The 17,048-nt window shown below is 32.0% G+C and overlaps 1 protein-coding gene across 3 annotated transcripts in view; it reads right to left on the bottom strand.

Annotated features, from left to right (window-relative positions):
- Positions 1 to 11,298: 11,298 nt before the first annotated feature.
- The window catches only part of LOC143252727 (serine/threonine-protein kinase OSR1-like), a 70,824-nt gene continuing 65,074 nt past the window's right edge, over positions 11,299 to 17,048 (bottom strand). For all 3 annotated transcript variants that reach the window (XM_076505304.1, XM_076505305.1, XM_076505306.1), the window contains 3 exons: positions 14,506 to 14,574; positions 12,939 to 13,000; positions 11,299 to 12,482 (listed from right to left, as the gene is read on the bottom strand). In XM_076505304.1, the coding sequence (XP_076361419.1) occupies positions 12,372 to 12,482; positions 12,939 to 13,000; positions 14,506 to 14,574 (242 nt within the window). In that variant the 3' untranslated portion in view covers positions 11,299 to 12,371. The remainder of the gene's footprint in view (positions 12,483 to 12,938; positions 13,001 to 14,505; positions 14,575 to 17,048) is intronic.

Here is a 17,048-nt window from a genome sequence, read left to right as displayed (position 1 = left end):
AGAAGACTGGGCTTTGTGATCACTCACTTTGGCATGGTTCAGTTTGTTGCTAATCCTGGAATGAAAATTATTGCTCGGGGAAATTTTGAAGTCATTGATGACTTAGATATGAATAGCTCACATGCTGAAGGTCCATGAACAGTGGAGGTGTCAGTCTTATCATTATTGTCTCTGCCTTCTTCTTTCTTACATTGTTTCTCTTTGATGTGCTATTGCTGCACTTCTTTCTCTCGTTTCTTCTTCCCTTTTTTCATTCTAACCAAAATGGAGTCAACTGTTCCCATTTTGCTTGGACGTCCCTTTTCGCTTTTCATCAAGAGGAATGCATTATTTTGAGGAATATCGGAGAATCATTAAGGTCCTCTTTGAAGCTCTCCCCATTATATAGCAGACCTTTTTAGTCTCATTTTCCTTACTTTTTTTTCTTAATTTTTATACTTAAAAAGTTTCTCGATCTTGTTCACTAGTTCTGCCTCACACCTCCAGAACTTCATCTAGAACAGAGGAGACACTTGAGTGAACCATCACTTTCTCAGTCAGGTAATGGTGAATAAAACTGAAGGCTACATTCATGTGAACTGGGGCTGATAAGGTCCTACAGGCTAAATATTTGTAGCCTTTTAAATCTCCTTAGAACTAACTATGAGACATCGGGGTACTGATTTCGGACCTGTGAAAAAAAAAGAAAGTATTAACATTAGCAGAGCATTAATAGAGCATGATGTAAAACATGAAGTTTTGTTATTTGTCTCTAATTTTGAACTATTTTGCTAAACGTCGGTGTACACTAAAGCATTGAAAGCTCAAAAATAAGGTCCAAACTCAACATTAATTCTTAAACGTAATAATTTTTACTGAATTAATATTTCTAGAAGAAGGATTGAGTTTTAAAGACTTGTCTGACACAAAAATGTAACTAGTTTACATAATCATAGAAAGAGTAACTTAGGATAGACAATGAGAGTTAATACTTATTGCAAAACGTTTTGCTCTAAATATAACTCATGTTTATTTTTCCAAAGCCACAATGTGTCGTTTATTTGTCCTGAGTTTACCTTTTCTACATACGGGTTTTGTTTTACAATCCTTTTCTAGTTACGTCCTTTGTCAATATTCTCTGTGCAACAGAAGTGTTTTCGAGACCATTTTCACATAGCTTATGAAACTGGTTTACGTCTTCTCAAGCACAAAGCTACACAATGTGCTATCTTTGATCTGCCCACAACGGGTATCAAAACCCGGTTTATAGCGCTGTGAGTCCGCAGACATACCGCTGTTCCACTGGGGAGCGAGATATGTATAGTTAATTTTTGTTGTTTTTTTTATTTCGCGCAAAGCTACTCGAGGGCTATCTGCGCTAGCCGTGTCTAATTTAGCAATGTAAGACTAGAGAGAAGGCAGCTAGTTATCACCATCCACCGCCAACTCATGGGCTAGTCTTTTACCAACGAATAGTAGAATTAACCGTCACATTATAACGCCCCCACGACTGAAAGGGCGAGCATGTTTGGTACAACGAGGATTCGAACCCGCGATCCTCGAATTATGAGTCGAATGCCTTAACCCACCTGGCCATGCCGGGCATTTATAGTAAAAGTAACTTTTTTTTAACCTTATAGTATGGGTAAGTTTGAATGGCATTTATTCATCAGCCAATGTATGTTGTCTTTTGGGTTGTGTGGCAGTCAAGAATTAATTTTATAAGGAATCACAATTCTTGAGAAGACGGTAAACCAGTTTATAAAATATGTGAAACTAGTCTCGAAAACACTGCTGTTACATAGAGAATATTGACAAAGGATGCAACTGGAAAAGGATAATAAAACAAGACCAGTGTGTAAAAAAAATAAACTCAGGACTTACACTACTAAATTAGGGATGACTAGCGCAGATAGCCCTCGTGTAGCTTTGCGTGAAATTAAAAAACAACAACAAAAATTAACTATACATATCTCGCTCCCCAGTGGAACAGCGGTATGTCTGCGGACTCACAGTGCTATAAACCGGGTTTTGATACCCGTTGTGGACAGATCACAGATGGCCCATTGTGCAGCTTTGTGCTTAATTCCAAACAAACAAATACATATCTCTGTCCGTACTGTTTTAGGTAAGCAAAACGAACATTCCAGTTAACCTGCCTAAGATTATTTGACACAATTTCGAAAACACTGACACATTTTCATTCCAAAGAAAGAACAAATTTATCTCTGTAAAGACTTATGCTCGTCGCTGCTTTTCTCGTTGCCTCCTGAAGTGTTGTACCCTTGTCTAAAGTTGTTACAGACATTTATCTTCGTCTGGTATAGAGTATTTTCTCCTGCTCCAGTAGACACAAGTTTGTTTTCATGTAGAACATAAAAGTTGGCTAATCTAGATGAAGTAAAAACAATAAGTTATGCTGTGTTAGTAAATATTTACTCTTCATTCATTTAGTTTTGTTTGCTTGTTTTCCTTTGTTGTCTGTGTTGATTTAATGTGTTTAACTTATCCTTCAATCTACTTTGTATAGCGTGTAAACTTAATACTCACTAAACATCAGTATACCTGAATACCAGAGAAAGTTAAAACATGAAACTACTCCATAGATAAACTATAAAGACATTGTTTAAGATAATTTAAACTGGTTTCTGGTACTGAAATAATGAACTTCGGTGTCTTATCTAAGGTTCAGCCAGATAAGAATAGCCACACTTTCAACTGTAGAAGGACAATATACGTTTTGTCTTAGATCCGAACATAAAGCATATCCCAAGCTTACAGCGTCTATAAAACCTATGTTATTGTTTTTTGAACAGAGGATGAACATGCAAAAGGCTTATTTCTTTGATTCTTGAATTTCGCTCAAAACTACTCGAGGGCTATCTGCGTTCTTAATTTAGAAGTGATAGAAGAGAAGTAAGGTAAATAGTCAGCATCACTCCCCGCCAACCCTTGAGTTGCTCTTTACCATTGAAAGGTAGAATTGACTGTTAAGTTACAGTGCTCCCAAGCTGAAAGATGGAGTATCTTCGGTAATAGGATTCGAACCCGCGTCAAAACCACTAATAAACCAGGCTCAAGCAAAGGGAAAAGTACGACAAAGTATTTATTGGAGGGACTTTAAGCACGAATTATGTAATGACAATTACATTACTTGTTTTCTATGTGCACTGGAAGGTCAAAACTACAAATATCGATTCCTCGATCAAATCATGGTCGAAATAAGTGGGTTTACGTTAAATTTAGATATACTTTAAATCATTAAATTCTTAAAGTGTTGTATTCTTAGCACGATAACACTATTCAAACTTCAAATGCAACAAACTGATTAATTTATTAAGTGTGAGATACCTAATGTGATCTTGGTGTTTAAAGTGCTCGGTCTACAATCTGAGGATCAAGGGTTCGAATTCCTTTCTCCAAACATGCTCACTCTTTCAGCCGTGAGTTGTTATAATATGACGGCCAATCCCACTATTTATTGGTAAAAGAGTAGCTCAAGAGTTGGTGATGGATGGTGATGTCTAGCTGTCTTCCTTCTAGTTTATTGATACTAAATTAGGGGCGGCTAACGTACAGTTCTCAGGTAGTTTTGCATAAAATTTAAAACAAACCAAATCAATTAACAGTAAGATCCCAAGTTCTCAGTCTAAACGGGAAAAATTTGATAAAATATCATCACAAAAAATGAGTCTTGCTTTTTATTATAATCATCAGTAAACAGATTTGGTGGGGAAGAAAGAATCAAAACTCGTTCTGAAGAAAATTAAGACGCCATATATAACCAATAAAACACATGAATTTTGCTAAGACTGAAATAATTAACGATACCCATAAATTGATCAACTTGAGCTGTTTCCTTTAAACAGGTGTTGCTGAATGATTTCCCAACTCATTCTGTGTTTATATTGTAAAACCACTTCACAATCCAATCCTTTTTTATGCTGTTTTCTCTTTAGCTGTCCACTGTAATGCAATATAGGAGAGTTGTTCATTTTATTTTGCTCGAGTCTATGTTTTGGAAACAAACTACTTCATCCTTCACTATTTCCTCTTATTCCATATTCATTTCATACACATGGGTGGAGAAAATCTCACAGATAAGTATTATTTCAGTATTAGTTCATGCTGATGTTACGGTTTTAAAAAGTAGTAAATCATGTCGAGTTCTTCTTCCTGAGACTGACCAAGCACAACATCTCCCTCTACAAAATGCCCGGCATGGCCAGGTGGTTAAGGTACTCGACTCGTAATCCGAGGGTTGTGCGTTCGAATTCCCGTCACACCAAATATGCTCGCCTTTTCAGCCATAGGGGTGTTATATTATGCGGTCAATCCACTATTCGTTGGTAAAAGAGTAGCCCAATAGTTGGCGGTGGTGATGACTAGCTGCCTTCTCTCTAGTCTTACACTGCTAAGTCAGAGACGGGTAGTGTAGATAACCCTCGTATAGCTTTGCGCGAAATTCAAAACATACCAAACCTCTACAAAAAGCTTTGCGAATAATTCATTAAGACACTACTGTTTAAATGCGGCACTGATGTTGAAACACTTAATAAAATCACGAGATATATAAATAATAACAACTATTCATAACCACAAATCGGATAGAGATTTGATAGTCTATCTTCCATTTTTGTCGTACGGATGGAATGTTTACTCCGTAAGTGTAAAAGTAAAGTAAACTTTACTTTTACTAGACAGTTTGTAGTTAGTGAGTAGAAAAAACATATATAAAAAACTGGAACGCCTAATATGTTACTAAATATTTGACTTAAAAAAGGTAGAGTAAAAAACTCCTAAAATTCATTGTAAAATTAGATGCATTCAATACTGTTGTCAAAAGTTGTACAGTGAAATATTTAATTAACTAGAAACGACCTGTCAAAAGTACAAAATTGTGACAAGTGGTATATTATATATTTGCAAGTAATCTAGGTTTTAGTTTTAAATTTTACGCTTCGACTATTCCATCTATAACAAGAGTGTCCTAATTGTCGAATAAAACTAAAATTAATTATTCTCAGTGAAAGCTTATTAAAATAACTTCAACCTATCTAATAGACCTACAATTTTACCAAATACATAAATGGCCCTTTACTGGTAGAATTCCAAGGCTGTGTCTTAATTCCTTAAGAGTGTGAGTGCGTTTTCTTATAGCAAAGCCACCCAGAGGAATCGAACCGCTCATTGTAAATCCGAATACTTGCTAATGTCTCAGCGGAGGTCAGTTTGAAAGGAAGCTTATATGTATTTGAAGAAAACCTCTAAGAAAAGAGGCGGGAAATTTTCAATATAAACCAAAAACGCCCAAATTAAAATATGTTGATAGAAAGTTTAAATACAAATAAACTAAAATAAATTATTTTAAATGATGAAAAAGAGTAAAAATGGAAACAAAATTAATATATTTAAAAATATAAATGAAATGGCACACTTCACTTTAATGAAATAGAGAGTAAACATGAGACAAAGAAAGTTTTTTTCAATAGTAACACAATATTATTATATTGATGCACAAGAATCCCCTCGCCAATATATACGTACTGACTTGCCACTTTATTACAACTGAATATTCCCACAATGATAGTATGGACTTAGCATGTTACAAATTTCATAAAATGACGTAACATATCCTATTGCAACCTATTTAGACGTTTGTTTGTTTGTTTGTATGTTGAAATTCGCGCAAAGCTACTTGAGGGCTATCTGCACTGCCGTCCCTAATTTTGCAGCGTAAGACTAGAGGGAAGGTAGCTAGTCATCACCATCTACCGCCAACTCTTGGGCTACTCTTTTACCAACGAATGATGGGATTGACCGTCACATTATAACGCCCCCACGCCTCAAAAGGCGAACATGTTTGGTGAGACGGGGATGCGAATCCGCGACCTTAAGATTATGAGTCGCACGCCTTAACCCACCTGGCCACACCGGGCCAACCCATTTAGAACAGTATGCAATTAATTCACAGGTTTTGTAATATTTCTGTAGTAACAAATACATCTTTCACGTTTATTCCAAAGATTTTAAATTCAATTAAGATTACATGATTGTATTGGCCAAGAATTGAAACTTAACTCACTGTCATGCTTTTTTAAACCTATTTTGAACAATATAAGAGAGGTTGATAGTTAAAAAATTCTCGACCATCAAGGTTGAAATGTGGAACAATGGTAGGACCTAAGTAGTAACAATATGTAGATACAAGCTGAATGTTCTTCACTCCTTTAGTCTAAATAAATAAATGAAATGATCCAACTATCAGTCAACTATAAGCCCTTTGCACCTTTGTTCCAACCTTAGGAACTTGCATTGTGAAAACAACACAAAATGATTTTCCTATATTCTTTATTTTCACCTTAGCTATAGTGCAGAAACGGATAGTACGACACTCAATAACTAAGACTATTAATAATTGCCATTATTTCTGTAGAATGTTATCAGCTCTTCTGATAGAAGCTACCACATAATTTTTAACTGCTTACCATCGAGACAGTAATTATCCAGCAGCATCTATCACGAATTCTTAAAACACTTTTTACCAACTAATAATGAGATTGACTATCACATTATAAAGCTTCACGGCTGAAAGAATAAGGATATTGGTGCCAGATTTCGATCTTCCAACTAGCAGTCTGCGAGTCGAACACCTTAACCACCTGACCAAGACAGAAATCGGAAACACTCCAGGAAAAGTTAAGGGCAAATTTTTCCCCACAATCATACCACATTTTATTAATGTTTATTTTTTATCAGTAATATAGTGATTGAAGTGATGAGTTACTACAATTGGCATAAGAGAATATGAATTCTCATATTCATCAGTTCGAGTTAAAGTCGAACTTTAACATATATATGTTAAAAGTATATTGAGAACCTTGGTTTTAATTAGGAAGATTTAAACATGATACGGAGTGTTTGGAATTCAAATTATGCTGCATATCTAATTCCATTTTCTGGGAAACTAGCTGTATTTTGCTTCTTTCTTTTCTGTTCAATAATTCGAGGCTGTTTATTGAATTAAATGCGTGTCAGTCTTAAGAACATTTCAAGTATCAGTAAACACTATCCCTCGTCAGGTGACGTTTGCAAAATGTTCGTTAAATAATTTATATCGTGTTTGAAAAGAGCGAAAAGCATACTGAAAAACTTTCTGAGATAATTTTTAAATGTCCTTTACCATGCTCAAAGTTTTCTAAATAAAGTTAGTGATTCTCAATATGCTAATTGCGAAAGTTGGTCGAACAAGTAGTTTTATGCTCAAAATTTGTGATGAAAAATCACATAAACTACAGTTTATGTTCTTTATACAGTTCTTGTTAGGCTTACGTGATTTTATCGCAAGTTTTATGCCTCTTAGTTTCTGATGCGCCAACAGCTTTCGGCGTTTAGCATTTATTCTAATATTTATAGTTCTTAAGTTATAATAATTTTAATATGAATATGGGTTTAATTTTTACTCTCTGTCTTTAAATATACATGCATATTTTCTTGGTTCAATACGTATCAAAATTAAGTGTAAACAAACAGATAGTCTTAACTAATGTTTAGGTATTTTCATATTCATCAGACAAACTACAACTTTATGGATCTTAAACACGACTACGGATTCACAACGCTAAAATCAGGGGTTCGATTCCTCTCGGTGGACTCAGCAGATAAACCCATGAGGCAAAAGCACATGAGGGCTATTTGCGTTAGTCGTCCCTAACTTAGCAGTGTAAAACTATAGAGGAGGCAGCTAGTCATCACCACCTACCGCCGACTCTTGGACTACTCTTTTACCAACAAATAGTGGGATTGACCGTCACATTATAATACCCCCACGGTTGAAAGAGTGAGCATGTTTGGTGCAACGAGAATTTTACCAACGAATAGTGGGATTGAGTGTAACACTATAACGCTCCCATGGCTGAAAGGACGAACATGTTTGATGCGATGGGAATTCGAACCCGCGACCCTCAGATTACGAGTCGAACGCGGTAACCACCTGACCATGCCACAAAAGGAAGTTACAAAAAATTTCCTAAAAGCACAGTCGACCAAAAGAATAGGTTAAAAGCATGTGAAAGTTTAGTTTTTAACGATACCGGTGATTTGAGAATAATTTTTCGAATCTTGGAGTGGAATGTTGCAAGAAATATTTTATTGAAGTGTTCGTTTTGTTTTCTGAATTTCGCGCAAAGCTACACGAGGGCTATCTGCGCTAGCCGTCCCCAATTTAGCAGTGTAAGTCTGGAAGAAAAGCAGCTAGTCATCACCACCCACCGCCAACTGTTGGGCTACTCTTTTGCCAACGAATAGTGGGATTGATCGTTACATTATAATACCCCCACGGTTGAGAGGGTGAGCATGTTTGGTGCGACGAGAATTTTAATCCTCGACCGTCAGATTACGAGTCGAGCGCCTTAACCCACCTGGCCCATTTATTGAGATGTGTCTATCATCTACTTCATTGTTCTACTGTTTGCTTTGGATAACTCCTTTTTAAATAAAAACTTTTTTGTTTCTTATTTTCATTGTATGTGCATTTAATTCTCAAACATTGAGAGTATGGAAGGGAAAGATTACTTTTAAAGATAGTTGAAAAAATTTTGCTTCAGTAAAAAGGCAAGTGCCAAATGTATTGTGGTACGTAGACTGTTGTTTACAACAGAAATATTCATTATCACGAAACGAATCTTTGTCATTGGATAAGTTCCAAGTAATGTGAGAGCGAAAACTTTGTTGGTTTGTCATGAACTAATTATGTTCTTCGATGTAACGATTGTACAGGAAAGAAAGAGAACCAAAGCCTTTGATTTTATGAAACTCGCGAAAATGTCAATAAACGTTTTTTGTTTTGTTTTTTTTTCTGCAATTTGCAATGTTTTTTCGTAAACCATGTCATGGGACTTGTTTAATTTGATGAATATTATTATAAGTTAAGTTTGTTTAAGAACTGTGTTAGTTGTTTGGAACTGATTATCTCCTAAATATATGTTGGGTAATTTTGGCGATATATTTCTGTTCTAAAAAATAAGATATTCTCTCAATTTGAACGTACTGAACGTTTTAAAACATCTTATTTTTAATTAAGTACTGCTTTAAATTAGTGTCATAGTAACAAAAATTCGTTGCAAATATTTGTTTCTAATTATCAAAATTGAGCTCAACAACAGTTTTATACAAATATTGTTTTTATTTGGTGGAATCTTCCTAATCCATTGAAAAAAAAATGTTATATAAGAAATTACAATGATTAAATCAATAACTTTGTTTCAGTAAAATTATCAAAAACGCCTTAAGTTTTAAAAACACTATAACAAAATATAATAAAATTGAGACGAAATATACAAAAAATACTGATTTCAGAACACCCCTGAAGTAACTTTTTTTCAGTTATCCAGACCATAATAATATTTTATAAGAATTAAAATAACGAGTTTCAAATGAGTGGGCAAAATTCAATTAAAAGCTGCTTTTATATAAGTAAGTAAAATCAAGCAGATAAGTTCGATATTGCGATTTTTCTCTTTTGATGCCCAAAACATCAAACCAGGTATCGCATAAACACACTGTTCAGGACATCAGTGACCTACAACTCTTATACTCAATTCTGGAAAAGTAAAAAGTTTCGTATGTTTCTTTCAACACATTATCGCGTATTAGCTAAAACGCGCTTTAGTAAACAAATATCACCGATTATTTTGGACCTTTTAGTAGCATAAACTGGAATACTATTATGTACATTGTTAATCACTAATATTCAACTCTGATTTATCCTGGAAACAAGTGTTTATTTGTTCCATATATTTGCGCAAAGTTACGTAAGTCTTATCTGCGATAGTCTTCCCTACTTTTAGACTGATAGACTAGAAGGAAAGCAGCTAGTCAACACCACCTGCCGCTCCTGGGATACTCTAATCAAATAGCGAGATTTTATCTCCACTGTCATAACGCAGTTATTGCCTCAAAGTTCAGTAGAAACGGGACACGAGCCACAGATCCTTGGATAAGCAAACCTTCGAGCTAACCACACGTTGCCTTAAAAAATAATCTTGGCCTTTAGGTTTTATAAATAAAGCGTATAAGATATCGCTGTTAATGTAGCTGCAAATTAGTTTTTCTATACAATGAAATTATCATAAATAATGAAATGGACGTGAAAGCGAACACTATTAAAACAACTGTTTCCTTCTGTTTATTTATTTTGTTAAAATTTCATTGAAATGAAATGTTTCTCAGTATTTTGTAAAGCATCAATTAGTGTTAACGTGAAATATATGTTAATTTTAAAATGAATTTATACAGGCTTTGGTAATGACAAACGTAAACAAAAGATATTTTATGTTTGATATGCAATAACCAAATGGCCACAATTCCAGAAAATCTCAAATAAGATATCCAAAGGAATAATAAAGAAACAGACAAACAGAAATTGTCAAAAAGATAGTTGAACAAAGAATTGAAAACCATTTTTACCTTGTAGACCACTATATTACTGGTCAATCTTTGTAAAGCTATTTCAAAAACATACAGTAACATTGCCGAGTTTAATTTCCTTTTTATTATATTTATTCTAGAGTGCAATAGCCGATTTTTTGCATCACTTTTCTCTCAATCAACAAGATATTTATTAGAACTCCAATAATTAATTCTATAATGATCACCTCTACAATTGAAACAATAATTTCTTAAGTTAAGAGACGAAGTTAGGAATTAGCTGGTTTAATAACAAACTTTAAACGAAGGATAGTTCCTTATCTTGAAAAATAAAGCCTATCAGATATTTAAAATTATTAGATATATGATCAGTTTTAATATTAAAATATGATTTTTACAGTTACAAACATATAAATCAAAACGTCAATAAGTATTGTGTGTTTTAAATAATTCAGTCGTTTGAAAGCAAACACAACTACTATCATATTTCACACTAACTGTAAGAGTATCAAAAAAAAAAGTGCTTTTACTGTGTCTTAAAAATTAGGCCTAATATAAATTTTAGAATTCAACGGTTAAATGTTTTCATTAGTAAAATTATGTTTGAGCAAAATAAAATTAGTTATGAAAAGTTTTATTTTTTGAAGAGGTTCTGTGGGTGAATTAATTCTTTGTGTTAGATAAATAAATTGTCACATTTGCATAACTGTCTGTGTTAGGCCTACTATCTGATGTTGATCTATTACTTTATAACAGTACAAAATAAAGATTAGTTTAAGAATGCAGCAAACAGTTATAAATCTGTGAGTGTGACAATCATTTAACATAAATTAATAATGACGGTTTGATGGATCCTAAAACTACAAGAAAAATACATTTGAAACTGAAATCTGAAACGAGCAGTAAACTATTAATAACTAGTAAAAAACTACATAAGATCTATAATTACAAGAATAAAATGTATGCATTGTATTACATATAACTTATCTACAATTAAATAAATCAAACATTTTTACAACTTAAGAGACAAAAACCCTCACCACTAGGTAAACGGTATCAAAAGTCAGAGCTTATATATCCTCTGATTACTTAATACATTTCATATTTTAACATTTAAGATTATAAAAAAACTCATACTGAGCAAGATTTAATTCTGAATACATACACTGTTACTTTACACAAGATGAAGATCATAATATATTTATAAGTGAAATAACTGAAATAATACTACACAAAATAATATCCAGTAAGGTCATATGTAAATGAACAGTCACAAAATAAATCAATTAACAGAATTATTATTACAGGGAAAAGTTATCAGTGAAGACTTAGCACTTTCAATCAACAACATAATGAAAAACATATGCTGCACCCACATGCCATAAACAATACATCAGTGATTTCTTATGTTATCACCTGTTTTATTTGAAAAAGATCATGACAATGTCACTGTGCAAAATAATCATGAAATCATATTAATATCACCATATCCAGTAGAAACTCTGCAGAAAATACTTTAACCAGGGAAGATAATCATGTTAAACATGTTGCATGTCATCACATTGTATGTAGTCATTTGGAACTGAATATCAAGAATATTAACAACACACTTTTGAAGTAATGTAAAGACACTGGTTAGAAAATGAGTCTTATTTCTGAAATAAAAACGTACCACTTTTTTCATCAGTTCCAGCTGTTGTTTTCATAAATCAATTATTCATTTTATTAAACCCAGCACAATGGCATCAGGAATTTCAGGAACTGTACATTAGCACTCTAAAAATTCAAACAGAATTGTAAGAAAATATCAATTAAATGCAATAGTAATCTGGATATCCCATACACTTTACTTTCTATAACTTTTGTTCATGGAGGATATGACTATAACTGTTCTTAGTTTGTTGATTTTTACTCAAAAGTCTGAAAAATAGAAATGCATTCCTTATTCATAATCTAAGATACATTCAGTGATCACAGAGCTGTTCATTTTGATAAACTTCTAAAAAAAGTTGCCCATAACCAACAAGTGATTTCTCATCTGGTACTTCATAGCTTTCATCTTCATTACTTGGATTCTGAAAAAAAAGGTAATTATAAAACAATGTCCCTGTATTTAGGTAATTACAGTTACTCAACAACTACTGCTTACAAACCCTTAAATTTCAAAATATAATTATTTATTTTCACTGATAAAATCTGTCTTTCAAAATTACACCATAATTAAAACATAGAAAAACAAGGAGTAAAATTTGCACTTGATGTTTCAGATATATAATTATTATTGAAAACTGTGCAAGCTTGAATTGCATTGCAAGAATCACACATTCCAACACAGATTTATTTTTTCTTAGTTTTCTAATTCGTAAGATCAAGATTTGAACCTGTGTTTGTTTTTTTGCCATTGGCCTTTATCAATTAGTGTGTAGAAACACTGCATAAAAAAGTAAAGGTAAAACATGGTGATATATGTTTTTGATTTAGAGTAACAGAATACTAATCAAAAACTAAGTTTTACTGTGAAAATCACTTACCAACAAAAATGTTAATGATTCCAAAGAAGGATTGTCTACCAGTTTCTGCAAATTAGCTGCAACTATGGTAAAAAATATAATGTTTAAATATTTTTTCACAGTAAATTTCAGATAGATAGATATATAGCATACACATTCCTTTGAAATATCAAAACTATTGTTATCATTTCTGTTTTATCTGAAACTAGAATTTCAGATGAGTATATAAACAGTGCACTTATTCATAAGAACCAAATATTTGAAATATTGAAGCTAGAATTTCATAATATTTTTCTGCACTTTCCAATTCCAAAATAAATTGTTTAGAGCAAAGTGCATGTAGATTTCACTTTATTGACACTTCCAGCCATAAAGTATTTTCTAAATATATTATTAATAAGCAACTGAGGTATATTCTGTTACAACAAAACCAGATTTTAATGTTTATAAAGTAAACAAATTGAATCATAAGCAGCTAAAATTTTACAGAAATCTTTCACTTGGAGTACTAAAAATTAAATGTGTTATTAAGTGCCTAAGCTAGTACATAATAATACAAGTAATGCAGGTAGTTTTCTCACAATGCTTTAAGTCAGTTCATTATTAGATACAAACCTTGAGATCATAAGTAAATCAATACCAAATGCATTTTTAGATACCCCTGTTCAGAAATTTACACTGGACTAGATAACAGAACTGTGAGAATAAACATTTTTACTACCCTTTATATTAACACATACACGTTTTAGCATTAATCTAAATTTAAAAAAAATTAAATCTAAAAAAATTGAATTACACATTAAAAATGGGTTGCTTTTAATGATACTTTTATTATAACTGGTCTAGACCATTATGGTGGGAACTTCCATACCACAGTTGAAAACAATTTTTGTTATAATTTTAGAAAAATTTAAATAGAAATTATTTACAAAATAAATTGACTATAAAATAATTTTAAAAAATAAAAATAAAATAATTTGTTTGTCATAAAGCTACATAATGGGTTCTTTGTGCTGTGCCCACCATGGATAAAAATAAGAGGACAATTTGTTGATTTTATATATTATGGCTGCAGAAGAAAACTTGTAAATCAAGATAAATTAATCGTACTTAATACTAGATATATTGGTTAAATAATATTATAAGCAAAATTCATTCAGAACATACCTATACTTATATTGGAATATTCAAAAAGTTTTAAATGACATGATTAATTTATTGTATCATTTACAAAAGAAATTATAAAATGGTTAAAAATCCATAGGATATTGTACAAAAACCAAAAATAATAATGGGAAAAAACACAATGAGTGTAATATCAACTACCTCAAACATCACACTTATAAAATGGAGGAAAACAAATTTTGTACATAAATTTCATGTAAAGTTTTATAGAACTTAAAAATTGATGAAAAGTTGCATCACTGACTAAACTACAGCAAAGAAACATTTCCCTTGGCAGTTAGCATCATGTTTTCAAACTTGCTTCTTATATAATCACCATAATTTTTATCATAAAACTATGTAAGCAAATATATAAAAATCTCCATAGGTTACACATTACTCTGAAAGTAGGAAAAACAATTACCAATTACAAGGTCTTTTCCTTCCACTAGTCCAGCCCCTACAAGTTCTGCTGCTATTTCGTCTACAAAGTCTAAAAAAGGAAATATGAAATTATTTCTTTATTTTGTTATGGATTAGTAAATATTTCTTAATACATTCAGTTTTCTATGTACTTAACTGTCAGCTTTGTCAAATTGTCTGTTTCACATGAAACATAGTTATGTTTGAAAACGTACAAGTTTTATAGATTTCTAATACCTGTTCATTACTTTAGCACAATTTTTTTAAAATATATTTTTCCCTGCACCTCACTTCCATGTTTCTGAAATATACAACATCAAAATACACTTTCTGTTTTGATACTAATAATTCAAGATGGTTGAGGATAACAACTTAAAATTATGTCTTTGGATTTGAAATTATAACTTCTTGAACATACTATTCCATTGTTAATAAATGTACACTTATTAGTTTATCCCACACAACTCATCCAGGTTGTTCTTTTAAAAGCTACAGTTCATACACTACTCACTGAATTTATAAAACTAATTTGACTATTAAAATACATGTTAATAAAATATACATTAAATGGTCATTCCTTCAAATTAACATTCACATTAGTACCTACCATGCTCAACATGGTATCTAATTTACAAAGTAATTCATTTAATTTTATTATATAGCTACATTTTTTGATTGATTAGTTATAACTGAATGTTTTTTTTTCTTTAAAGTATTTATGTAAAAAAAATAAATCAAAGTAAAACATGGCAAATAATCTAATACAGGCAAAATACTCAAATATTGGAAATTTATCTAAGAAGAAATTCTTGCAATTCCCCCTCCACACTATTTTGTTGACCACAGACACTGAAATAACTAGATATCAGTAAGGTAACTTACACTTTTCAGTACAGTTTTTTTTATTCTTAAAATACACATTATTTAAATATGCGTAAATGACCTAGGATACAACAGAAGAGCTAGAACACAACATTTAAAATATTTCTATGGTACATAAAGAGTCCACAATCATTACTAAAACATGTGGTATGACAAATATAACCCAACATTACTGTAAATGTTACATGTGTTTAATAAAAATCATGAAGTTCAAAACTACTAAATTTTGACTCAGAATATCTGATAATTAAAATGCATGCAACTTGCAAATTATTTATATATGTGTGTGGTTTGTAAACTTGGAATAAATACTTTTGTTATGTGAGAGAAATTCTGTACAGGTTTCATTAATAAATTGAATAATATACAAAATTATTCAATCTCTCTTTTATGATTAATTATACAGCTACACTGCACAAAACAATTCTATATACATGTAAAGGTCAAAGTGTGCAAATCACAACCTTTAAAATGTTATTATATATTTGACTTCAAAGGTATAAAGTATTCCTTTTACCCAGCATTGCTGATTTAGGGAACATTTATGGTAGAAGAGAGTAAATACTAGACAGAATATACCTGGATACCGGGTAAAAAACTATAGATGAGCATTTTAGATGTTTTAGAGGTTAAGTATTTTTATTCTTCACATTAACATCATATTGCACTTCAACTTGTTAAAGCATCAATTCACAGATATATCTTAAGAATAAACAACTTTTCTAACTTATTTGATATTTTGTGTACAACAGACTCATTCATACACCTTAGTGAAAGCTTGCCACATTTCATGTAACTACATAGTAAACTTGGAATCATAATCAATATTCTTTCTCCAATATCAGATCCGTCCAACTGACAGAGTCCATCCACAATCAGTTAAAAATAATCATAACTGGTAATATAACAATCACAAAGGAAAAATTAATGTTTAACAGCAATGTTAATCACCATTTACTTCCTCTCCCTCAGTTTCATTGTTATACAAGTAAGGTATATGATGACTAGTGAGGTGATCTTAAATGTACATGACTGCTGCATACGTTATGTGGGTGTGTGTATGTGAAACGCAGTAAACCTTGTCTCAGTTTACATATGAGTGACAATTCACCCTACAACCAAATAACAGGTGGATACTCATTTAGAGAGAATTAAAACTACATCTCACCCCTTTTAAAACAGGAATGTGATACATATGAAAGTCATGGTAAGTAAGAATAAGCAGTGGTAGATGCACTGATTCTACATATGCAGGTGCCACACGTTTATTGAATATATCATAGTGCTATATTCTGATGACAGGAACTGACTAAATAAAATTGCCTGCACATTCAGTCTTTGGTAAACCAAGCATGTCTACAGGATACTCTTGGGAGAGATGACACACCCTTTCAGGTGACTCTTCACTTTGAAAACAGATCTCTCAGAGTAGTGATCTACAATACCTTATGACTTTACCAACACTAATTTTAAACCTACAACTTTGGTACTAGCTTGCCCTTACTATTAATTGGGAGCATATTCTATGTTGAGGCAGAATATTACAAACTAAAAAAAATGTCAATTCATCTGTTCCACATGATGATTTATAACTATATTTTGAATGGCCAGTAAATACAATTTTATATGACAAAATAAGTCATTACACCTAATCTACATAAA

This window comes from Tachypleus tridentatus, chromosome 6, assembly GCF_004210375.1.
Source record: "Tachypleus tridentatus isolate NWPU-2018 chromosome 6, ASM421037v1, whole genome shotgun sequence".
In the NCBI taxonomy this organism is placed as follows: Eukaryota; Metazoa; Arthropoda; class Merostomata; order Xiphosura; family Limulidae; genus Tachypleus; species Tachypleus tridentatus.
Note: the sequence above shows the minus strand (reverse complement) of the source record. Positions and strands in the feature narration are given on the sequence as shown.